Source organism: Tupaia chinensis, unplaced genomic scaffold, assembly GCF_000334495.1.
Source record: "Tupaia chinensis unplaced genomic scaffold, TupChi_1.0 Scaffold145257_1, whole genome shotgun sequence".
Classification (NCBI taxonomy): Eukaryota; Metazoa; Chordata; class Mammalia; order Scandentia; family Tupaiidae; genus Tupaia; species Tupaia belangeri.
In genome coordinates, this window is record NW_006205117.1 from 187,930 (window position 1) to 214,468 (window position 26,539).

Genomic DNA, 26,539 nt, shown 5'->3' on the forward strand with positions numbered 1-26,539 from the left:
TTAACAAATACTCAGGTGGTTATGATGAAGGCTAAAATGTAAGAGCTACTGATTATTTATATCTGTTTAGATCCGTTCTGTCCAGGGATAATATTTCAGAATCTGACTGAAAGTCGTTAACAGGTTTTTATAAGGACTCCGTCTACCACCACCACCAAATTGTTGTAATGTGCAAGGGAGTGTGATGGGGCCAGGAGGGTGTGAACTTTATGTAGTATATGTATAAGGGGACGTAGGGCCTGTCTGGAGATGATGATGATGTCCCTGAGAAGGATCTTAGGGTAAGTGCAGTGGAGCTGGTTGCAGATAAAAGGGCGAATGGCTATTGTGGGGAGGAGGGAAGGTATTCACTGTGAGGTGTGCTGTGTCCTGTGTATGCACATGATGGTATTTGGAGGAAGGGAATGTAAGGGTGTGTGTGGGTGGGGTGCAGTGGTGTGTGTGTTAGAAAGGTGGTGTATGTGTGAAGAGGTGGCATTGTGTGTACACCTAGCAAGGTAACGGGTGAGCAACAGGTTTACCTTACAATGGGAGCAATAGGTATACTATTAGAGGTTTGATATTCTGGTTAAAATTGAGCTCTAGATAATTTCAGTTTACATGTATATATGTATATATGTGTATGTATATATATATTAATTTTTAATCTTTAAAAATTCATGTTTTGGGTTATATTCACATTACCATTGGTTAGTGAAATGTATGTAGGCATAGTGAATATGAGTACCTATTCAAGAAATTAGATATTAGAAAGTGGAGTTTTAAAATGGACTGTGTGACAGGCAAAGGAATGTTTAAGTCATTTTGAATATTCATGCAAGATTTATTATAGTAAGTTGGCTTATTTTTAGCATAGTTGTTCTATAAAATTTGAATGTTGGAAGGTCCTGAAAGGACATTTTATTGCTTAAAAAATGTTCACATAAAAGATGAAATTCCCTATAAGTCTTAGCTGTAAACAAAGAACATATTTTACGACTGTATGAACAGACAACAAAACGTTAATTGAAATCATTTGTGTACTTGGGAGGGACTCTACTATGCAAATTGTACTGTCTGCTTTTTTGTGACTGAGTAACTCTCAGTATATTTCTAAATGTTGTGGTGTTTGAAAATACGTGCTCTGTGTCTTTAAACTCTTGAGCCCTTTCTTTGCACATTTGGGTATAGTGCAACCAAACTTTAGCATGGGAAACCCTCTCTTCCCTCCCCGGCTTTACAGTCTCCACTCAGGACTGTGTTTGCAAGGGATACTACTTAGTGATTAGCTCCTTGTCTTGTCAATCAAATCTTTGTCTCTAGCAAACTGTTTTGTCACTGTAGTAAGGCTGTGGTGCTGGAAATTTATCTTTGACAGAGAAGAAAGAATGCTTTTGAAAACAGTTCTTATGTGATTTGATGTAACTTAATTTGCCCTGGAGAGGAAATGTCTCGTCTCTGGTATGGGAAAAAAGGGAGAAGACATCAGCCAATTAATCATAAATACACTCTGGTAAATCTTAGTCAATTATTTCAGTTTCTATACATATTAGTCTTTTTATGGTGAGATGCAAAATTATACCATTTTTCAAAGTTGAAGCATAGGTAATATATATTATTTCTGTTGATTGTAAATATCTTCAAAAAAGGAAATTAACAAGAAGCTGTAATTTTGTTTTGTGGAAGTATTTTAGTTTCCTATTATATGCCAATAGGAAGGTACCAAATCTTAATTGCTCCTTAATGTTTTTATTTAAATTTAACTTCATAGCAAAATATTGAAAATTTTTTCTTGCTTAAAAAAAATTGAGTAGAGAAGAACAAATTAATTTTTATTGGCAAAATCCTAAATTAGATTCTTTTATGTTTATCCAAAGGATTAATTTTAGTAATCTCAGAAAAAGCTTTTTTAAACTATTCAAAAACTTTTCAAGTATTGCTTTCCACCAAAAAATTTGAGAAGATATTCTAGTAAAGGAAAATTTCAGCCATACTATTTTAAGAATTCTAGTTATTTTTCAGTATGAATCTCTTTATTTCTTATACAGTGTATTGGCAATTGCTCTTTCTATGATAATTGTGAATTTATTTGGCTTTGAGTGTTAATGTTATTTGTCCTGTATTTGTAGGTTATTTTAAACATGGCCAAATATATCATTAACACTGGGAGTGACTTTAAAAGACGTTCCTAAAGTAGCTTTCCTCTCTTAACTTTAATAAGCATGTCAATATCAAATTAATTTCAGTTGATTTTTTTCTCATTATAATTTCAAGCTTTTGCTTATATGTTACATCAGCACAGAAGAGTTTATATTATACCTGAAATGGTTGAATTTTTAAAATTCATGATCAGATTTATCAAATTAGCTAGTGAGCACAGCTTTTTTTCTTAAACCAAGGATAGTGAAACTATTCAGTTTTTTTAATTTGCAGTTTAAATAAATATTTATAATTACCTTGCTAAAACTTCCATCAAAATTTACTTAAGATACAGGTAAAATTAAATTTGAATGCTTTAAATTTTATAAGGTCAGTATAACGTGCATCACACAACTTTGATTTACCAATTCCAGCTCATTGTTTTAGAAGGCTCTTGTGTGATTTTTGTCAGATGTTTTATCTCTTCCTGAAGAACTATTCTCACTGGTCATTAGCTCTGATCATACAGATATTTTATAGTATTTATTTTAACCCTCATGAAAACCCTGATAAGAAGTTCAGCAGCATTAGTTCCCATTTTAAAGATGAGGAAGCAGAGGCACAAATGTGGTCACAGAACTACGCTGTCTTGAAGTACAGAGACACCTTGACTCTGGTGTGCTTTTTTACTTTGCCAGGATGCCTTTAAAGGTTTTCTGAAACAGTATGATAGGATGGTTTTTGGTATGTAGACAAGCATAGGTTCCAGTTTCCTAGCTGTTTTCCTTGCATTAAGGTATATATCGTAGGTGCTGTAGGGCAGGCAAAAAGCTTAAGAAAATTGAAATGAAAAGGATCATAGTTCTTTTATTCTTTTTATAGATTTAGATTCCCTGTGAAATTTTGCCTGATGGGGGTTCTTCTGCTTTAAAACTGAAAATAGGAAAATGAATATTCTAGGAGAATAATGAGTACTTAGTATAAGTGAAATTTTACTTTTTTGAACTTTGTATTCGCACCTTTTTAGAATTCTTTATGACTTTACTAACAGATTACTTAGTGGCACCCGTAGACCTCAGTGATGAACTATTTTATAGTGCTAGTGATAATATGACCATTTATTTCTGTAAACCTTGATAATTTTCTAAATGCACATATATATGGTATCTCATTTGACTTTACAGTAGCCCTATGTGTTAGCTAAAGGCAGACTATTTTCATTTTATAAGTCAGATACTTTAAACTTCAGTGGTATTGTCTAACTTTAATTAAGGTAGGATATGTCCCCAACAAGATGTTTGGAATGAAGTTAACTCTTTACCAGTTAGCTTCCATGGAACTGTTTTGATCAAGCATGCTTAATTTTTCTCTCCCTACCCCTCTCCTTTTTTATTTATTTTTTTTAAATGAAATAGACAGAGAAATAAAAAATGGAATCTCACCATACTGTGCCAGCCTGCCTGTTAGCTTAAATTAATAGGTGTACTACTCTGTACCTTGCCTGCTGAAATCCCATTCAGCTCCAACCTGAAGTAACAGTGCTCTACCACTTTTGTCACCATAGGTGGGGACTATTTAAAAAAAAAAAATTAAAGGCTGTTTCATAGTTTATTCTGACAAATAACAATCTCTAATCATTAATTTACTTGAAGCTGTTCATATACTTGATATGCTTATGTAACCATGCCTACCTTTTTAGTGCTTGTCAATAAGTTTATAATATCCTTGAAAGTAATAAGCAATAGAAGTCTAGGCCTCATTAGACCAGTGTTACAAATCATTCAATAACAACATTATTATAATGTTTCTTTCAGTAGTTTACTTATTTCATCATCATTTATTTTCTTGTTCTTAGGCCCTCAAATATTTGAAAATACAGATTTCTTTTATATATTTAGCCTTTCACTTATAAAAACACAGTAGCAAAGTTCCTATTATGAATTATTTATTTACTTTTTTGGTAGAATTAGTTTGTAGCCAGAATTTGTGTGTGTGTGTGTGTGTGTGTGTGTGTGTGTGTGTGTTTGTGTATGTAAGGTTTTGCCATAAGGTGTATGCATTCTCATGAGAGAGACAGTGAGAAGGAAAGTGAGAAATCTCCCCCTAGGGGGGGGTTGATCACATTGCAGTCCCCTTTCCTCTATTCTCCTCCTGGGACTTTGGGCATGCATGCACAGGCACCTGGTGTGCATTTCAAGCTGCTGGGTCTAGGACTTGAACCATGTTTGAATATCTGCAAGGTCAGAGCCTTAACCACTGCCTGCTGGCCCCACGGGTAGAATTTTAAGAGCTAATTTAAGTGTAAAAATCTTTCCAATGAGCTTGAGATAATTCTAATAGTAATAAAAAATTACTTCTACTGAATGATGCTAATTATCGTCCTAAATAATATGAAGTAGCTTGCGTAATCCTAACAACTCTATCAAGTATTACTTTAACATCTCTATTTAACAAATGAAGAAACAAAGGTATATGTAGTCACAGTACACCCAGAATAGAGCTGGAGTTTTACTCTCAGCCTTCTGGCTCTAACTCATGCCTTTAAACCCTTTGTCATTGCCAAAATCTTGAGAGTAAGCACAGAGCTGGTTACACAGTGGTGATGCAATGGTCTATAATGGTAGAAGCTATAGGGAAGATTAGGCTTGGGTTTCCAACTTATCTACACTGGGCACCTGCATGTGTGCATGTACCTGAAAGCCTGACTGGCCAGAAGGCTGTGGGGTAGGGGAAGGAGGTAATGGACTATGACATGAGACCCTGTTCAATATTTGTTTTTGTCTTCCTTTCATGAAAGAAAGAAAAATTTCAAAAAAAAAATCTTAATGTAATGGTGGGGGAGGGAATTAGTTATTTCATACATTTGATGTATCAGGATTCATTTTACATATACCTTATTCATATTATTTATTCCTCATAAAATGCTTAAGGTATGAGTATTATTTCCATTTGAGAAACTAAAAATGGAGAAATTAAATTAGGTTGCCCAAATTCACAAAACTTGTAAAAACAGTGGAATCACAATTAAGGTAGAGGTCTAAATCCAAAGCCAGTATTCTTTCTGCTATATTATGTTGTCTTCCTGTAGTAAATATTCATAGGGAATTTGGTAACTGATATTTATGTATGCCTGATTATAAGTAAAACATCTTTTGCTCTGTAGTCACTTGCAGACTAATTAAAAATAAGTTATATACACATAGAGTCAATGTAGAATATTTTTTTATTTGACTCAGTAGTTGAAAAACTATCTTTTACATATGTAAGTTATAAGGCAAAATGATAAAAAGGAGTCTGTGAATCTACTACATAATGTAAGAACTAGAACATTACTCATGCAGGTACATCTACCACATTTTTCTTTCATCTCATGTCTCTCTCAAATTGGTAACCATCTCTTTTGATATTGTGTTTATCATTTCTCTGCCTTTTTTGCTGTTGTCTTTAATTAATAGATTGTAGTTTTCAGAGCAGTTTTAGTATATAGAAAAATTGAATGGAAAATACAGAGTTCTCATATACCTTTTTTTCATCCAAACAGCTTCTCCTATTTTTCACATTTAGCATTTGTACATTCCTTTTTTTAAAATATTTAACTTTATTATTATTTATATTATTATTATTTTCCAGTTTGATCAAAGAGACACAGAGAAAGAGAGAAGTGAGAAAACAAGCCACCACATCTGAGACTTGAACCGCGGTCAGCCATGTGGGAGGCCAGTGACTTTAACCACCATGCCACTTGCTGATCCCAGTGTTCATACATTTCTTATGATTTATGAACTAATATTGGTATATTATTATCACCCAAAGATTATAGTTTACATTAAGACTCATTCTTTTTGTGGTATATTCAGTGGGTCTTGACAATATTTTTGAAAGAATTACTTTATTTAACTTTATTTATTTTGATTTTGACCAGAGAGGGACAGAGGGTCAGAAGGACAGAGGGAGGGGGAGAGAGAGAGAAAGAGAGAGAGAGAGAGTGAGAAAGCAAGCTGCCAGTTCCAGGACTCTAAACACAGTTGGCCATGTGGGAGTCCAGCACCCTTAGCCACCACACCACCTGCTGGTCCTGGTTTTGACAAATTTATAGTGACATGTATGTGTAGTTGTAGAATCACACAGTTATGTTTTACTACCTACAAATTTCTGGGGCCAGTGGGTGGTATGGTGCTTAAGGCATTGGGTTCCCACATGGCCAACTGCAGTTCAAGTCCTTCACCCAACACTTTGAGCTATGTGCTACTTTATATATGTTCATTCTACTCACTGAGGTTTATGCCTAAAGTCAGACGTATGTTCATGGATATGTATATACCAGCTGTGCTTGATATTGGAAATATTTAGATTAATTAAGTTCATTAGCAAATCAATAAAATGGGGGGGGGAGGCATAGAAAGCAACCATGGATACCAGAGACAGTGTGGGAAGAGGGTGGGACATGGCAGAGGGTGAGAGAGAGGGAATCAAGGATGGAAAAAAAAAAAAAAGGCAAAATATACAGAAAACAAGAAATGGAAAATTATTTGTTGACCATAACATGTATGTTGATATGCTTGATTGAGCCAAATACATTGTACTCTGGATGGGAAATCTCATTTTGTATGCTATAATGATGTATAGTGAATGAATGTAAATAAATAAATTTAAATTAAAAAAGAAGAAGAAAATCACACTGGGCATGTGTGCATGGATGCCCAAAATCTCAAGAGAAGAATGAAGGAGAAATTGTGGCATGGCCATCTCCCCTGGGGGGCAATTTCTCGCTATCCCTCTCCCTCTCTCTCTCTCAAGGAATCCAATGGCAAAAACCTAAAAAAACAAAAAACAAAAACAAAAAAACCTGTGCTACACCTTTTCATTCCTCATTCCTACCCTCTGAACACCTAGTGGCTAGTGATCTTTTTTTACTGTTTCTATAGTTTTGTCTTTTCAGGAATGTCACGTGGTTAGACTCATACAGTATGTAACTTGTTTGGACTTCTTTTACTTGGCAATATGAGGTTAACATTCCATCAGTTCTTTTTGGCTTCATATTTTTATTGCTAAATAACATTTGACTATGTGGATGTATTTATTCACTTTTTGAAGGATGTCTTGGTTGCTTCCACATTTTGGCATTTATGAATAAAGCTGTTGTAAACTTTCAGATTTTGTGTTGACATAACTTTTCAGCTCATTTAGAAAAGCCCAAGTAGCACGTTGTTGAATTATATGATAAAAGTATTGTTTAGTTTTACAAGAAACTGCCATTGGCTGTACCATTTTACATTGTACCAGCAATTAGAATTCCTGTTACTCCAACCCTTGTCAGTAGTACTTTGGATTTTAGCCATTCTGATAGGTGTGTAGTGGTATCTCTTTGCTGTTTTAATTTGCAATTCCCCAGTAACACATTATATTAAGACTCTTATTATGATTTCCATCCACATACCTTCTTTGGTGAGGTATTTACATAGATGTTTTGTCCATGTCTTAATTAGTTTGTTTGATTTCTTATTGTTGCATTTTAAGGGTTTTTCATATATTTTGGATAACAGTTCTTCATCTAGTAGGTATGTTGCAGAGATTTCTCCTAGTCTATAGCTTGTCTTTTCATTCTCTCTTGACAGTATCTTTCACAAAGCAGAAAATTTTAATTTTAATGAAATCTAATTTATTAATTTTTTTCTTTCATGAATTGTGCTTTTAGTGTTTTATTTAAAAAGCAACTTCAAACTCAAAGTCACATAGGTATTTTTTCCTATGTTACATTCTGGGAGTTTTATAGTTTTGCATTTACCATTTGGGATGTGATCCATTTTGAGTTTGTTTTAGCTAAAGGCAGAAGGACTTTGTCTAGATTGACTTTTTTGCATGATATTGATATTCCATTGTTCCAGTACCATTTAGGGGCAAGACCATCCTTTCTTCACTGAATTTGTCTTTATTCTTTTGTCAAAAATCAGTTGACTGACTATGTGTGAGTTTGGCTCTATTATGTTCCATTGATGTATTTGTTTTCTTACCAAACCACACTATCTTAATTATTATAGTTTTGTAATAAGTCTTGAAATTGATTACTGTCACTCCAACTTTGTTCTTTCTTCATTATTGTCTTGACTATTCTGAGTCTTATGATATAAACTGTTAAGATACTTATTCGAATCACTTTTTCTATTTTCTCATAATTACTTAATAGAATTTTGATTAGAATTTTCTTCCTATCCATGAACATGGAATATATATCTATTTATTTAAATCTTTGTTTCTTCATCAGAATTTTGTACATTTCTTCATGTTGATCTTCTATATATTATACTAGATTTTTGCTTAGGTATTATATTTATTTCCATTTTAAATTTCAAATTCCATTTATATGCTGATATATGGAAAAGCAATTGACTTCTATATATTAATCTTGTGCTTTATAGCCATGTTGTGATCACATATTAATTCCTGTAGTGTTTTGATTGGTTCTGTGGGATTTTTGTGTATTAACAGTCATCTTCTGCTGACCAAAACCATTTTATTTCCTTCTTTCCTATCTGTATTCCTATTTCTTCCTTTTCTTGTCTCACTGCATTAGCTGGGACTTTCTGTATAATGTCAAATAAGAGTGGTGATAAGTAATATCCTGCAGTGCTCCCAGTTTTGGTGGGAAAAAATCTTGTTTCTCATCATCACATTATTAGAATGAATTAGGAAGTATTCTCTCTGCTTCTGTTTAATGAATATGATTGTGGAGAATTAGTATTTTTTCTTTCTTAAGTTTTCAGTAGTATCTATCAGTGAACCCTTCTGTGTCTGGTGCTTTCTATTTTGGACAGATATTAATTATTGATTCAGTTTCTTTAATAGATACAGACCTAATCCAATTATCTGTTTCTTACCTGACTTTTGGTGGTTCGTGTTATTCATGGAATTGGTTTATTTCAACTATGCTATCAGGTTTGTGGGTAGAGTTGTTTATTATATTCCCTTAGTATTCTTTTAATGTCTGTGATATCAGTAATGAATGCCCTTCTTCATTTCTAATATAATTTATGTCTGTTTTTCTCTTATGTGTGTACATTTTACTTATTTTTGTAAGCCTGGATAGAAGTTTATCAATTTTATTCATCTTTTCAAAGAAAATATTTTTATTTAGAAAAGAAATAGTTTTAAATTTAGGTATAATCTAGGTCTTATAAGTAATGTGAAGACTGATATATATCATGAAATATATTGTAATTCAAGGTTATATAACTTCAGGATTCTATTGCTTTTTAATTTAATTTTATTTTATTTTTAGTTACAACAGCTTAGATTTTGTATTTCCTTTTTTTTAAACATATTTTGAGTACCAAAGAAAATATTAGGTGGTCAAGAAAGTCATAATGTGTTTTTCTGTGCAAAAAAGTGACATGACTTTCCTTATAACTAATAAATGGTATTGGTCAGTAGTATTTTTCTTTCTACCGTATCTCCACTTACTGTAATACTAAGAAAGTAGTAAAAATGGCACATTTGCAGCTATCTTCCAGACTTTTATTTGTTTGCAAGGCCACTTAAGGAAGGTAGATCTTTTTGGTGGTGTGGGGTAATCCTGGAACATTCTGACAACAAACCTATTAGGCTAAGATATTTATGTGTTTGAGATGAAAATTCCAATTCATGGGATTGACAGAAACTATAAATTTTCTCTACTCTGTGCATTAATTATCTTGTTGTTCTCTTTAGGCCATTCATAACAGAGTTGGATGGATTTAATTCTACTTTTTCATTGGTAATTCAGTAGAATTAAATGCTTAGGAAAAACTTTCTCTTTGTGACAGTTCTTGGTCAGAGACTGAAAAAAACTAGAGATTTTTCTGCAGAGTGGAAGTCAAAGTATTTTAGATGTGTCTTAAGCAATATGTCCAAACCACTTCATTCCTCAAAAATGATTTTCACCCAGACAGTGAAAACATTTTTAATTGGAAAGCTTTGGTTTCCACAGCTGCCTTCTCCTGATAATTGGAAGTGTGATATGGATATTTTGTAGAAATGTGCCCATTCTCTATTTAGTTTTAATCCTTTTGGGTAAAGTAATAAGTACAAATGTAGAATATGATTTACCCTGGGTATACAATTTAAGACTAATTCTGGTATATCATATATACTAACTCTACCTCTCTTTTTGTTCACTTATTTTGAGAGGAGAAAGTATATTTCTTCAATCAATTTTAAATTATTTTTCTCTCCTAATTTATAGACTTTATTTTGGACACTTCTATGTATCTTCAGTCATGAGGCCAGAGGTAATATTTAGGCTTAAAGAAGATTTTACCAAATATTATAAGCTTAGACATATGATGGCAGTTCACTGTTCTCTTATTAATAATCCCTACTTTCAGGGATGTTGATTTAGGTTATAACTGATCCCTTTTGTGAGAATGATTCATTTTCACTTCCATTAAGGAAATGTGTTTAATATGGTAAAAGAACGAGTTTTTTCTTTAAAAAAAAAAAAATCCTGTGTAAGGTCAGGTTAACTGGATGGGTAGGATTGCAAAGCAATAAATATGTCATATGATTTGGCAAAGCTTTTCTGGGGGAATCTCAAATAAATTGAATGCCACGAAAAAGAAAAAAAAGAATTTGTCATTACGTATTTTGTACAATCCTCTTTTGCTGACCACAGAAAAGCAAAGTCATGATTTTTCTTTTAGTATTTAATATTTCTTTCATCTTTATTGAAAAATTCCCTTGTTCCTAATTGAAAGGCCATTATTCCATCTGATACCAAAATCTAAATTAACTTCAGAAAAATGATTCAAAGTATACAAAATAGGTGAGATCTCAAACCTGAAATTTTTTAACACCAAACTATAAACCAAAAATAAATAAGGAGTTTCCTCAGGTGATATCATTTAATCCTTAAGGTAATGGTAAAAAGGTATCAACTAAGTGTAGTGTTAATGATAGTAGTTCTTTCAGTACAAGTCAGGAACTACATTCAGTCACTGGACATTCAGTCCTTTATTTATTTCCTTATTTAATTTATACTGAAACCTATATGGTCTTTAGTTTTATTCCTGTGTGTGTGTGTGTGTGTATGTGTGTGTGTGTGTGTAAACAACTTTATGAGGGGCATTAATGCAAATCCATCTAAACTCTCAGAGCTTAGGAGTATAACCACCTTGCGTTTCTTTATAAGTATAGAGTCAGTTGTATTCATTGTTGCTTTACCAAAATCAATATAATAACCAGAAAGGAAATCTGTGGAGTTTCTTTCTTTTTTTCTATTCTCATGTCTTTCATAGCTTGCAACAAGTTCACATAGCACTTTGTGAGTTACCTTCATGTTTACTGGTAGCCAATTCTTTTTAGTTGGCTAAAACGAGAATATTTTAAAACCTAGGTTAGAAGTCTAAACTCTGATGAGCGAATTGATTTAACCATTTTTGTGGCCAGAGTTTCTACACATCTGTTCTGATTGATCACAGGAAGCATTAGTCACAACTCAGGAGAAATAGCAGATATTTATGACACCAGTAGAGTTAACCATATTAAGGTAACTATTTTTGGAATTATGTCATAATCTGAAGAAGCAGTAACTTGTGTCAACCTGAGAAAACTTGTCTATTTTTGTGGAATTTTTGTCGCAGTGTTTATCCCTACTATTTACAGAGTTATCAATTTCAGCACTATGCAACTGACTGCTCAAGGCAATTACAGCAGATAGAATTTCCCTTGGGAAGTAAGGATATAGGGCAGTAGTTAAGTTTTAGTTACACATAACTGCTACCATACAAAACACAAGGAAGTAAAAGAGTGGAGAGGCAAAAACTAGAAAAAGTTGTTTAACAAGACTAAAGTAAACATGTCTGAGAAGGTACTATTGATAACACATATTTGTGAAGATTTTCTACTTTCTAGAGCAAATTTTTCTCATTGCTGTAGATTTCAAAATGTATTTCATATCGTTTTCTAATACGGATAGGTATGTTTGTCACCTGTGCCTAGAAGAACTTCCAGTATGGTCATTAGGATAAAATATTTGAGTTCCACCGAGGTAGAGGAGATAGTTTAAACTACTATCCCCCTATCTTTGTAAACTGCAGATCCGTAGATTTTAGATTTCACATGTTGTCTGGTTGTCTGTGATATTAGCAAAGCATGTTAACTTCTATATAGTGTTTCTTGTGTAAAAAAACTAAAATTTCTATTTACTAATTGAATTCAGGCTATATGAAATAGCCCAATAAAATAAACTTTGTATTGCCAACTAGATGTATATAGTGGTGGAACTTGTGTGTATTTCACGCTAACTTGACTTACAAATCTCTTGGATTTTCAGCTTGGAGTGGGGGAAGAAATCTTGATTACAGTTCTCTTTCCTCATTTATTTTTCTCTCTGTCTTTCTCTCTCCCTTTCTCTCTCTCTCTCTCTCTCTTTTTATTTTTCCTGTTTTTCTCAACTGTCAGTGGAATTATTGTCTTCCTGTTTCCATATTCAGGTAGTGTCAGTGGCTGAGTATCACCGCAGGATCGATGCTCTAAATACTGAAGAACTGCGCACACTCTGCAGACGTCTCCAGGTGCCCCCTTCAGTAGTTTAAACCCCTCCGGAGTTTGACTCCTTTCTGTATTTAGTGACTTTTGTCAGGACAAATCTCATATTTGAAAGATTTGTTTTGACTGCAGCACTAAAATAACAAATCAGAAAATTCTTTTTGTATTGAAGAGTGCAGTGTTGTCTTGAAGAGCTACAGATGATCTTTTCTGTCATCTTTCTATGTAAAAAATATTCAGAAGAATTTTCTGTCACTTCAGAATTATTCTTAGTACTCTGTATTTCTTTGAGTGATGAGTTTTCATTTAATTTTAACATTGGAAGAATGTCTTTGGTTTTGCAATTGAATCTTTACAGAATCTGAAAGTTGTAGTACTATGGGAAATTTTAATTATTTTTCACAGATAGCAAGGCTTAAATATTTTCTCCTCTTTCATAATTAATTATGTTATGAAAGTTATGTCAAGCCCATCTCAGATATTTTAATGAGATATTTTTTTTTCTCCAGGCATTATTCTTGGTTAGTTTTAGAAATATTTTGGACTAGTATAGGTTAGGATAAATAATGTAAAATTCCATGAAATAATCTCTGTCATTTTTTTTTTTTTTAGAAATTTAGAAAGTGATAGAATTGAAAACTCATTTTTCAGTTTTGTGCTATTATTATTGATTGTTTTTCTCTTCTTAATAATATGCTTTCATGCCTTTGCTATACCTACTGAATTTTTTTCTTTTCTTTCAATGCTTCTAATGCTGCCTTGGATTTTTCTTTCTTTTTTTTTTTTAAATTACTTTTAAACCTTTCACATTATCAAAATAAGGGTAAAACTTGATGATAATGTGAAAGAATTAACATGTAGCTTCTCATAAAACGTCAGTATAGTTCTAAAATATATTGGTTGAAAATATATGTATGCTGTTCAGACTTGGTAAGAAATCTGTTAAAAAGAACAGAAAATCTAGCAAGATTTTACTCTTATATGGATCATAGTCGCCGAGCACTGCTACATTTTAGTTATCTGCTCCAATAGAATGCTGTATATTTTTCAATTTAAAACTTTATTCAAAAATACTTATTTTTCAGACTTGTTATTTTCTAATGTTACCCATGTTTTATGTATTAAGCTAAAATTAATTTTAAAAAGCATCAAAGAATAGATTGTATAGTAGAAATTTTTTGTAGTTAATATTTTTATCCTTTTAAGTATACTAGCGAGATCATTTCCATCAAGCAAACACATATATTCTTTTTAATGCATCAGATTGATCTAATTTTAAAAATAGATTCGTGAACAAATTAACTTTAAATTGCATTGTTTGATCCAACCACATAAAAGGAAATGTAGTGTTCAGGAAGTAAAATAATGAAGATGTTTTTTTAAAAAAATGGTAACTTTTTTAGTTAAAGTAAATAAACTACATACCAATGGAAAGAAATCACAGTTTTTCTTCTATTAGAATTTTGGTACATGGGAAGTTTTCTTAATTATTTTTGCAAATTTTGTGTTTACTGTGAAGAAAATAATCCTACATTTTAAATAGCACGTATAATAAGTTGACTGCCTCACTCTTGCCCTCAAAGGCTAAATTAAAATTGTATCAACTCCTTCCTTTTACACAGATATGTGGGAATTTATCATTTAATACCTGTTCTCATGTGGTAGATGATTATTACAAAATTGTCTTCCACATTGGATGTGTCATTGATATTTTTGGGTCATCAGGAAAGTCATGATACATTTTTGTACAGGAAAATATGTTTTCACTTTCCTGATGACCTAATATTAGATGGGACCTTTTTGCCTTATAAAATCCTGAGGTAAAACTTTAGCCACCTTTTCTAAGGTATAAAGTTTTATTTATCTCAAAGGAATGTTTGAAAGCTTATTACAATTATATGTTAATACAGTGCTGGTCTTTACATTTTTAGATTACTACAAGAGAAGACATAAACTCAAAGCAGGTTGCACCAGTGAAAACAGACCTGGAGTCCGAAACTTTTCGACCAAACCTGAGTGATCCCAGTGAATTGTTACTGCCAGATCAAATTGAGAAGGTATGATATATGCACATCATGCATTTCTTTGTATGTGCCCATGGAATAAAACAGACTCGTACATTCTTTCTGAATCATCAAGGTTATTGCCACTATTGTTCCTCTCCCATGATGAAAAGAAAGCAAGCTATTGTGACTAGTGTTAATAGATGGTTTTAAAAATTTTACAGAAGTAATCTAAAATAGTAATAGTAATTTAGGTAAGACACTAACGGCCAATAGTTGGTTTATTATTGTATATTAGTTACTTGTTTTATGTAGATTATCTCATATAATTGTTTCAATAGCTGTCAGAATTAGATGCTTTTATTGAACACTTCTTTCTTTCTTTCCTTTTTTTTTGGGGGGGGGGTACGTGCGCTTCCCAGAAACAGATACAAAGACAGAGAAAGAGAGAGAGAGATCACTCCCCAGGGGAATGGCTGCCATAAAACAAATCCCTTCTCCATTCTTCTCTAAGGATTTTGGCCATGCATGCACACGCACTCAGCATGATTTTCAAACTGCCAGATCCAGGACTCAAACCATGTAGCTGACCATATGGAATCTAGCCACCTTAACCTCTATGCCACTTCCTGGCCCCAAACACTTTTAAGTGGATAAATTATGGGCATAGATTAAGTAATTCGTTCAAGATCACACAGCCTATTATGGATAGAAGCTTGAGGCCCCATTATTTGCTAGGTATTTTAATAATCAAGCTAATAATTCCTTCAGTATTTTTGTTAATTCCATAGAGGGTACCAGCAATGTATCATCTGTGCATGTCTTTATTCTAATCTGTGTTTTGTGGACAATTAATATTTCATCTTGAAAAGCATATAGTTACTTTCTAAGCCTCAGTATCTTTGACGATGATAACATGTACTGTTATTTTAATGTTGTAGCATACATTTTATAAATAGAGGTTAAATATCCCTTATATTAAAATTTAAAATGCACCAAATTTAGATAATTTTTGAGTGCCAACCTGAAGCTGTCAGTGAGCAGTTTCATACCTCACCTCATGTGATGGGTCACAGTCGAAATAGAGTCTCACAGCATACAGTTTATTTAATGCCTTCCCAGAACCATTTAGCTGCAGGATATTTTTTCTGTATACACTCAGATTCCTCCACACAAGCACATCCACAAAAGGTAATAAAATGGCAATGCAGGCAGGCCATGTGCACTAGGTTTGCTATGATGACCTACAGGGAACCAAGACCTTTGTGCATTACCCTACTGTAATTGTTTTGGTCATTTTCTGCTTTGTGGTATAAAGATATTATTGCAAATGTCAAGAAGGCCCAAAGATACCCCAGTGGGTAACAATGATTAGAAAAAAGGGAGACCTCTATGTATATAATCACAAAGAAGTCAAACTATCAAACTATTAGAAAAACTGGACACCAGTGTACATGTGAAACATCTTTTGTGAGAGTATGGTGTTGGAATGACAATCGTATATGACCTGAAGAAACAGAAGGATAAACTAGTGAAGGTCTGTGCTGAAAGTGATGAGCAGAAGTTAATTAGAAGTAATACTGCCTATATCTAAAAATAAGATCTTGATCATGTATTCAATGAGTGAATCTGTCAGTGTCATAGTGAATACGTGTCACTTAACAGTATGCCAATCACAAAACAAGCAAAGATCTATCATGACAAACTGAAGTTTTAAGGGAACCGTGAATATTTAACAGACTGGTTGCAAAAATTTAAGAAAAGACATGGCATTAAATTTTTAAATGTTTGTGATGATAAAAAATCTGCTGATCATGAAGCAGTGGTGAAATTCATCGAGTTTGCCAAGGTTATCACTGAGGAAAATCTGATGTCAAAACAAGTCTATAATGCTAATGAAACATTAGTATTTTGGCATTATTCCAGAAAGATACTGACTATAGCTGATGAGACCGGGGATGAAGACTGCAGCATTTTGTTATTATTCCTTGTCAACTGTTCTGCTCATCCTCCTACTGAAATTTTCATCAGAAACAGTATTTATGCCGTGTACCATCCTAAGAGTAACTTTATTAATTCAGCCATGCAATCCTTAGATCAGTCAATCTGTTAGGAGCAGAGAACATAGGCATGACTGATGAAAGGTTTTCAAGAGTTGTTTAGCATTAAGGATGCCATATATGCTGTTGTCTACAGATGGATAGAAGACACAGTTGTGCATACCGGCACAACCTCCAGCTTGTAACTGTTCAGTGATGATGATGAACAAGGTAACTTTTAAGGATTCCATGTATCAAGTGATGAAAAAATGATGTCTGGTCCCAGTCTTTGTGGCTCAGCTGGTAGCACATTGGACTGTAGAACTAGAATCCACATACTGACTATGGTTCAAGTCGCTAGACCCAGTTGGCCTGAAAATATGCAGGGTGTCTGCATAACATGTCCAGGATTTTGGCAGACTGTAGTAATGGAGGAAGAGGACCACAGTGTGACCTAGATCTGTGGTGGGCACTTTCCTCCATGCCCCTACCTTTCCCATGCATGCACAATGCACACATGCTCTATTATGAGTAAAATCTTAAAAAAGGAAAAGAAAAAGAAAAACCTCTTTCTTTAAAAAAAAAAGTTTGACCTTCTTATATATGCAAAACATATATATATATATATATATATATACACACACACACACACACACACACACACACACACACACCCCTTCACAGTCTGTCAGTAAACTAGAAAAGTACATATTATATTGAAAAAGTTTTTAGCACCAATAATGAGCCTCTAGTTGTTTATTTCTTGACCAAAGATGATATTGCCAAAATGGTTCTGAATCAAGGTGATCATAATAGTGATAGTGATAATAACAGTGTTAACATTGCAGAAGTTCATGTAGGCAACGTGATGAAAATGTGTAATAGGCTTATTGGAGCTCTAGAGCACCATGCATAACAAAAAATCATGCCAGTTTATAAAATCAGAGAGACATGTAAGACAAAAACTTTGTAATGAGGCAGATGACTGACTCTGGAGGTAACGTTTTAGAATGCTATCTAGCAGAATTCTTCTTCATCTCTATAGGACCCACGTGCTGGTCTCTCAAATTTTCTGATTGTTTCCCCATATATAAAGTACAGTGTATGTTTAGTCAAAATACAGCATTGTATGTGTAAAGTAAAAGCCTGCTATTTGTCATTGTTGTTCTTTAACAGCGGATATAGGTGCTTTGGTGATGCTCTTATGCTACTTAGTTACCCTGAACACAGATTTTTTTTTTTTCACCATATTAGTGATGTATCATGTCACTGAGATAGTGACACCTTTGCTTTCCAGTGGTTCATTGTACAAGCAGTCTTCAAAAAGTTAAGAGAGACTGAATATTATGATAAAACTATGCATGGCTTTCAAAAATTTTTGTTACTGGGAGCCAGCAGTTAGCGTAATGGCTGTGTCACTGGACTCCCACGTAGTTGACCACGGTTCACGTCCCGGACCCGGTGGCTTAAAACTCACGCCGGGCGCGTGTGCATGCGTGCCCAAGATCCCGAGAGGAGAATGGAGGAGAAGGGATTGTGGCATGACCATCCCCCCTGGGGGTTGATTTCTTGCTTTCTGTCTCTCTGTCCGTCTCTGTCTGTCTGGTGAGCGCATGGGCCCTATAGCGAAAACCTCTCCAAAAAAAGAAAAAAAAAATTTGTTACTAAAGCGAACTCATGTATTCCATTTTTCCACAAGCTTTCTGAAGTAACCTTGTACCCAAAAATTGTTTCATACACAAAACTATTTAAAATATTGTATGAAATTACCTTTAGGCTACATTTTTAAGATAAATGAATGAATTTCATATTTAGACTTGTGTTCTATCCCAAAGATACCTCATTATATTTATGCAGATATTCAAACTCCCCCCAAAACCTGAAATCTGAAACATTTCTATTCTTAATATTTTGAATAAGGGATATTCAACCTGTACTTCTAAATTCCAACTGTCATTAGAATCCTACATATTGACAATCAGCTATCAAATAACTGCTAACATATATTTTTTTAAAAGCTTACCAAACATCTTCCACCGAGAACAATTGGCTATCCATGGACTCTGGTTTATGGTACCGGGAAGCATGGCACAAGTTTGAAGACCCTTTATCGAACAATGACAGGGTTAGACACCCCTGTGTTGATGGTGATTAAAGACAGTGATGGGCAGGTATGAAAAACTAACGGCAGCCTGATCCTTTAAGAAATTAAAGTAACGGTAACTTTTAGCATATCCCTTTGATTAAAAAAAATTTATAGTGCATTTTATTATTTAACTGATACATATCAGGCACTTGAAGCATGCAAGGCAATTCTGAGTGTTACAGAGGATATATATGAGCATGATCAATTAAGAGTTCTTGCCTTCAACGAATATTTAAGTATAATAAAGTCTCTAATGCTGAGACAAATGTGCTAAGTATAGTAAGAACCCAGACCAAGTGAAAGGGGTATTAGGAGTAAAAGTAGTTCATTATCTATTTGGAGGAGGTAATAGTGAAGTTCATGAAAAGGGTAGATATTGATAGAGTCTTGAGGCATGAGTAAATTTAAAGGTAATTGTGGAAGGGGGTAATAATAGGGAAAAAAACATAGATAAAGCCAAGCCATGGAAACATGCACTGGTTGACACTGCTACTTGGCAGAAAGAGGCCATGGAGGGAGATCTGGGTTCGATTTCCAGCCCACCATAAAAGCCAGGTTTGGTGGTGGGCACCTGTCTGTAGTCCCAGCTGCTCAAGAGGCCAAAGCAGAAGGATTATGAGTTCACAGCCGGCATGGGTAATAGAGTGAGAACGCAGATGAAAGAGAGACATGTTGATATTTTCCTGACACAGCAAGTTCAGGTCAGTTATCGGCATTGGGAAGCAACTAGAGGGTAAAACAGAAGTATGAAAACAAACAAACAAACAAAATTAGTACCCCTAACACCTTTAGTCTGTTTATTATATGCCTGGTATTTGACTAATCACTTTGTATACAGTATGTTATTTAATTATCAAACTATGACATTGACACTGTTGTTATTCCTGTTTTAAAGAGGAGTTTACTTTGACCAAAGAAGTTCAACCACTTGCCCAGCAAGAAGTTGTTTCCACAAATTAAAATATAAATTCCTACATGTCATAGTTCATATGAGTGTTACAAACATAATTTTGAATTAAATATCAGACACTAAAGAGTGACTTTCTTACAGTTTCACTTTCAAAAGTTCATAAGTAGACAAAAAAATGAACCCATGGTGGTATCTGACTAGTGTCTTCCTTCAGGGAGGTGGGGCTGTTGATGAGAGAGGAACTTTAAGGTAATTCTGAAGTACTGATAATGTAGTTTCTTGTTCCAAATGAAGGTTATGTGGAACTGTGCTTTTCAGTAATTTTAAATTGAGCTGTATGTTTACAAACATACACAACACACAAACACATGTAAGTTTTTCAGTAAAGACGTTTTTAAAAATTGAGAGTATAAAAGTAGAATATCAGGTGAGACAGTGATGACACTAGAACTCACCAAGTCTTTGCACTCTATTATACGAGATGAAAACATAGACCCATGCACTGACCTACCCAGGTATCTTATTCACTGATCCTCTTATTAAAGAGTGTGTCTTGTGTGCCTCGTACTATGCAAGATCGTAGGTTAAAGGCTGAGCAATTCAGACCCAAAGACATGGAGTTTACTATTTAATGATTAAGGAAAAAATTAGCATACTTTTTTAGTAGTAGAAAGTTTATACTGAAGGATTTTTGCTTCCCTAAGCTCTACAGTCTCACAGCAACATATTACGTTTATTGTATATACATTGTGCGTGTAAGTACCCCTGAAATGTTTTAGCCGCATTTCAAGATGGTTTAATTTTTATGAATTTTTTTTATATTTTATATTTTTGTCTTTACTAGGAAAAGATGTTTTGTTCCTGTTGAGAAACTGATATGCTTTGTACTTGACAATAATGAGGGATTTGTAATAACTGATCATTTTCACTCGTGAAATATAAATAGATAAAACTATACCAGATTCTGATTTTTTTTTTCATTTTATTTAAACATATTGATGAGATAATGCTTTATGAAGCAATTGATAGTCATGTCTTGAACGTGCCTTTTTTTACCCTTAGGTTTTTGGCGCATTAGCATCTGAGCCATTTAAAGTGAGTGATGGCTTTTATGGTACTGGAGAGACCTTTGTTTTTACATTTTGTCCAGAGTTTGAGGTAAGGACAATTATTTCAATATTCTGTTTATAAGGAGATGGCATAATGAAAAGTACAAATACTTTGGAGTCACAAACACATTCTGTTGACTCCATTTCTGTTTTTCACTAACTGATAACTTAGGATTTTATCATTTTGAATATCAACTTTCCTATAGATAGGATGGAGATTATAAAATTAACAGGGTTATTTGAAAATTAAATCAGAACCATATGTATATAATACCTGGCATGGCACCAGACACACTTCATGAACTCAGTAAAGAGTGTTCTATTTATGAATTATCATTGTGAAATTCCTAGAAATAAAAACGTTGAATGACCAAGTTCAATAATGTAAGTCTTGAAAACTTAGAAAATAAATCATTAGATTTAGATTGAAAGTGATTTACTTTTTTTTCTTTACCCTGTGTGGCTGTCTTTACTATGAGACTTCAAAAAGTTTATGTAAAAAGTGGAATTAAAGTACACATTCGTTCATTCGTTTTAGTACAAGTTTTTTTTAAATCCTTGTATATATTTTTTTCGTAATATACATTTTCCATGAACTTTTTGAAAACCCCCTTGTACTTGTGGCTTGACTAAGAGTGTCATACATTTTAATGTCAGTTGGATTTAAAATATAAAGATAAGATGAATTTTAGTGAATGCATAACTGTTCTTAAAACTATGAGTACTGTCCGTCATTGCAGGTACTTTGAAATTCAGCACATCAGACCTTCCCTAAGAGCTGAACTTATATTTTAATCTTGAGAAAAGGGATCAACAAAGTTAATGGAAAAAAATTTAGAGTGATCTTAGGAGCAGCTTCTGTATGAACAAAATAGTGAGAATTTGGTAACACATTAGAGTTCCCATAATAAACTTTTGGTTAACTGGTTTACCAGAATTTCATTGCCTCCATAAAACATATTAACTGACCTATAGCTACTGAAAGCTCATAATTGTTGTAGATCTTCTGAGATGCAGTAGCACTTAAATGCTATTTAACTATAAATCTGAGTGCTTTAAGAAAGCTTTTTTTTTTTTTGAGAGGTTTTTGCTATAGGGCGCGTGCGCTCGCCAGACAGACAGAGACATAGAGACAGAAAGCGAGAAATCACCCCCCAGGGGGGATGGTCACGCTGCAATCCCTTCTCCTCCATTCTCCTCTCGGGATCTTGGGCACTCATGCACACGCGCCCGGCGTGAGTTTTAAGCCACCAGGACTGGGCCACAGACTGCAGTCGACTACGTGGGAGTCCAGCGACATAGCCATTACGCTAACTGCTGGTTCCCAAGAAAGCTTTTGAAAACTATAATGAATACTTTCCAAAAACCTAATAAGGTGAGGAGCTATATATTTCATTATATTAGGGTTAGAGTAAACACCAATAAAAAGTTAGAAAAAATAATTCAGAATGTTAGCATCTAGTTTGCCCTCAGATTTCTCACTTGTTTTTAAAGTTCTCACTGTTCTTTAAAGAAACTGCAAACAGAAATCATAAATATACATCATGGGCATGATTTATGTAAGAATGCTGACCAGCAAATCTACAACCAGAGGAAATACTAGCCCTTTAGAAAATACTAAAATGTTATGAGATTGGGACCAGCAGTTAGTGTAATGGCTATGTCACTGGGCTCCCATGTAGTCTGCCGTGGTTTGAGTCCCGGACCCAGTGACTTAAACTCATGCCGAGCGTGTGTGTGTGCGTGCCCAAGATCCCGAGAGGAGAATGGAGGAGAAGGGATGGCAACATGGCCATCCTCCCCTGGGGGGTGATTTCTTGCTGTCTGTTTCTGTCTTTCCAGTGAGCTCACGCACCCTATAGCAAAAAACAAACAAACAAAAAAAAAACCTCTCAAAACAAAAAAAGTTGCAAGGTTAATATACATCCTTGTTTAATTCTCCATCAGTTTCTTAAACTGATTTTTTGCTTGCTTTTACCTTTTCCATAACCATCCAACTCTTAGTACCTATAGAGTTAGAAAAGTATCTGTGAAGAGCCAATAGGATTTAAGTAGTTGAAATCGAAGATTATTTTGTAGTAGAGAGTTTTCAAATTTAGTCATACAGACACTGAAATCCAACACCCCAGAATTTTCTGTTCCATACTTTTTGTGTTACTGTTTTTCCTATTTACTATCAATATAGGCTTTGTTAACTCTTGAGTTTTAGGGAACTCTTTGTAATGACCATTTTCATCTGCATATTAAAAAAATTTTTTATTCATGTAGGTCTTTAAGTGGACAGGAGATAATATGTTTTTCATCAAAGGAGACATGGATTCACTAGCTTTTGGTGGTGGAGGGTAAGTCTCTTGAACATAATATAACTAAACTAAAATGATTTGACTAAAATTATTTATAAAATCAATTATTTTTGGAGACTTTTGACTTTATAATCCAAACTTGTGTATTATCACAAAGAAAGTATAATAAATTTGTAAGAGGGTACTCAAGTATGGTATTTGAGACTGTTGGTAGAGTATTTATTTCTTCATTTTAAAATGTTGAGTCATTTATTCTATTTTATTAAAACCTATTTTTTCCTTTAAAGTACAACGGATTTTTATTTGCAAGGGAATATTGTGATACCTGTGAACTTCTGAAATATTCAAATAACCATAGTGTATATTTGTCCCAGTGTTCATGATAGGTTCAGTTGTTTTCATGTTACTGTACTCTGGACACTATTTTGATTGATAATTCAAACAAGATAGAAATCTGTTCTCTCACAAAGAGATTTTTTTTCTCACCCCAAATTTTCCAGCTCTTTTGTTTGTGCATTTGCTTTTTTTTTTTTTTTTTTTAATAGTATAAGTCAGTCAATAATGTGATTCTTTTGGCATAGCAAGCACTATTACTATGAGGAACTTTGATTCCTTATTCTGGTATCCCAACTTTTGCAGTGTTCAGAGGTATTGTGGTCTGCTGTCTTCCAGCCTAGACATCAACTTCTTCATTTGGTATTCTTTCAGTCCTCCATTATCAAATATAACATTTGCTAAATAGTTCCCAGACTTGTAAAAAAAAAATGTTACATTTTGGGACCAGCCGGTGGTGTGGTGGTTAAGAGCACTGGACTCCCACTTGGCTGCCCGTGGTTTGAATCCCAGGCCTGGCAGTTTGCTTTCTCACTTTCACTTTCCTCCCTCTCCCCCCACCCCGCCCCTCTTCGGTCTAATTAAAATAAGTAAATAAAGTTAAATAAAATAATTCTTAAAAAAAAAAAGTTACATTATGTAGTTACACATTTGAGCCATATATATAATAATTCTTTCCATTCATAGACTCTTTTCGGCCTCAAAATCATTTATCATCCCAGGTGATGCTAACAAATTTTCTTATAACTTCTCTATAGATAGGTGTTTGAAAGACATGATTTTAGTAATTAAAAAATAACCATGGTTATTTTATCCTTCTCTGTTACAGTTAGTTAAACTCAACATGTAATCTTTACTTAGTTCAGTTACACTGTTTTATTCTGGGGCAGGGCCATGGGGTAGTGGTGGGGTGAGGGGGAGTATCATTCAACCTTTCCCAAAATGGTGATTCTGTTAGCTCACCAAGAAGGCCTCACAAGCAAGTGGCTTATGATTTCCAGTTGTTATGGGTGCCTTGAGTTTTTTAAAATAAAAAGCATATTATTAAATACCTGCCAGAACTAGACTTTGATTATACAATATGATTTTACCAAGCTGAACTAACCATTGGTCATTTATAACAAATTAAGAGGAATTTCTAATTTTTTAAAGAGAGTACAAGTTCAGAAAACAGGAATTATAAAGAGACTTGATAATCTGGAATGTCAAGGAGGAAGCCCTCAGAAATGAAAATCATGGTTTGGTAGACTGCCTGTAGGCTTTGAAATCAGATAGACCTGGTGCAGATTCTAGCTCAACATATATTGAGACTGTGAGCAAACTCCCTGCCTAACAAGGCTTAACTTTTCTCAGCTATAAATTGGAGATTAACTTCTCCTTTACAGGGATGGTATAGGTATTCACAAAGATATAAATCTGTACAAATCCTGGTTTAGTACTTACTACATAGTAGATACTCAACAAATGATAGCCACCTTTCTTCATTTACTTCCATCTATTATTATTGTTTCCCTTCTTGTTCCTTGGAAAGAGTTCTGCGTGAAATACCATTGGACACTTGTGTTATAAGACATAATTTAAGGATTCAGAAGAGTATTTTTATTGTCCCACTTCCTTAGCCCCTCATCTCTGTTATATGAATCATCTTTGAAAACAGTATTCATATAAAAATTCACTTTTTGTGTTTCACCTGGTACATATCTATAATCCTTGAGCACATTTACTTAAGTGTTGGGGGGTCACAGATCCCTTTGAAATGTTAATGGAAGTCATGGAACCTATTTCCTAAAATGAATATGTAAAGCAAGTTTTACTTAGGATTTTAAGGAATGGACAAATTCTCAAAAAAGATTCCAATCAGGGCTTCATAAAATTCAGGTTAGTTTCGGGGGGGCGGGGGGCACTCATACTGGTAGTAAAGCTAATTGCAGAATTAACACCATTCATGAGAGTCTCATAGGTCACTTTTGAGATAGTTTTCAGGTCCAGTCATCTGAGATTACAACTAAATGCCTAGTTGGTCTCTCTCTCTCTCTCTCTCTCTTATTATTATTTTTCTTTAGCCCTTCCATGTTTAGCAAAATAAGAGGGTTTGCAAGGAAGTTGGATGCTTTAATTTCTCCTTTCTAATATCATTGGTTATGATACTCTATTTCTGTCTTCAAAGACGTGGGTTTAGTTACCTTCTTGAGAGGAGCATAGGGATACCATTAAGATTAGAGAACCTTGAAATCTGTTGCCCTAAGACAGTGAATTCTTTCATTCATATGAGATTTCTGAGTTAATGTCCAGGACCTACTTGAACATGCTGGGAAGAACTGCAGTTGCACCCATGATCCCAGCTAGGGCTGTGGGACTTGAAAGACAGTTTCTGTGTGAAACCCTGTGAGGGTACCTCTTGTCTTCTCTCTTTGCTCATATGAAGGATGTAAATTAACTTTTTTGTTAATTACAATTTAATTTTTGTGTCTTCCTGTGCCATTGTCTGACACATAATCGACACACATTTAAAGTTAAACAGATATGGGCCAGTTGGTGGCTCAGTGGTAACACAACCAGACCTTCATCTGCAAGTCCCAGTTTGTGACCCAAGACCTTTGCCAGGCACACGTGCATGTGCCCACAATCCAGGCTCGTTGAGGCTAGGGTTGTATCACAGCACAAAGACCCTGTCCCTGTTGAAGGTGCCCTCCCCCCATGAATATAATTTTTTAAAATAATTTTTATTTTTGAACAAATAAATTTGTTAAAAATCAATTATAATTTGAACCTTATAGCTTCCTCAGAGTGGTGGGAGAGGGATTTGGGAACCCCTCTATTTTTATAGTGCTTTCAAGTCACAGATGGTGGACTAGCATGATTTCAGGGTCATCTCATATCTTAGTATTTTTATTTGTATAGGAGAGTCATTAAAATTTTATCAGTGGTTATTCCATTAAGGCTTATTGTTTTCTGTACCATCAGTTCTTTAGTGACATTGGATGATCTCTGAGTAACCATACTGATCAATCAATCTGGGTTACTTTGTTACTTTTTTTTTTTTTTGGAGAGATTTTT

The 26,539-nt window shown here is 34.1% G+C and overlaps 1 protein-coding gene across 5 annotated transcripts in view; it reads left to right on the plus strand.

Moving 5' to 3' along the window:
- Positions 1 to 26,539, plus strand: part of OXR1 (oxidation resistance 1) — a 104,346-nt gene that overhangs the window by 56,678 nt on the left and 21,129 nt on the right. The window contains exons 1-6 of one of the 5 annotated variants that reach the window (XM_006167916.3): positions 1,324 to 1,492; positions 12,585 to 12,665; positions 14,571 to 14,696; positions 18,700 to 18,852; positions 20,800 to 20,895; positions 23,115 to 23,188. In XM_006167916.3, coding sequence (XP_006167978.1) covers positions 1,427 to 1,492; positions 12,585 to 12,665; positions 14,571 to 14,696; positions 18,700 to 18,852; positions 20,800 to 20,895; positions 23,115 to 23,188 — 596 coding nt within the window. In that variant the 5' untranslated portion in view covers positions 1,324 to 1,426. Of the gene's footprint in view, positions 1 to 1,323; positions 1,493 to 12,584; positions 12,666 to 14,570; positions 14,697 to 16,838; positions 16,914 to 18,699; positions 18,853 to 20,799; positions 20,896 to 23,114; positions 23,189 to 26,539 lie in introns of those variants that run through there. The other 4 variants (XM_006167914.3, XM_006167917.3, XM_006167915.3 and 1 more) reach the window with 4 other exon arrangements.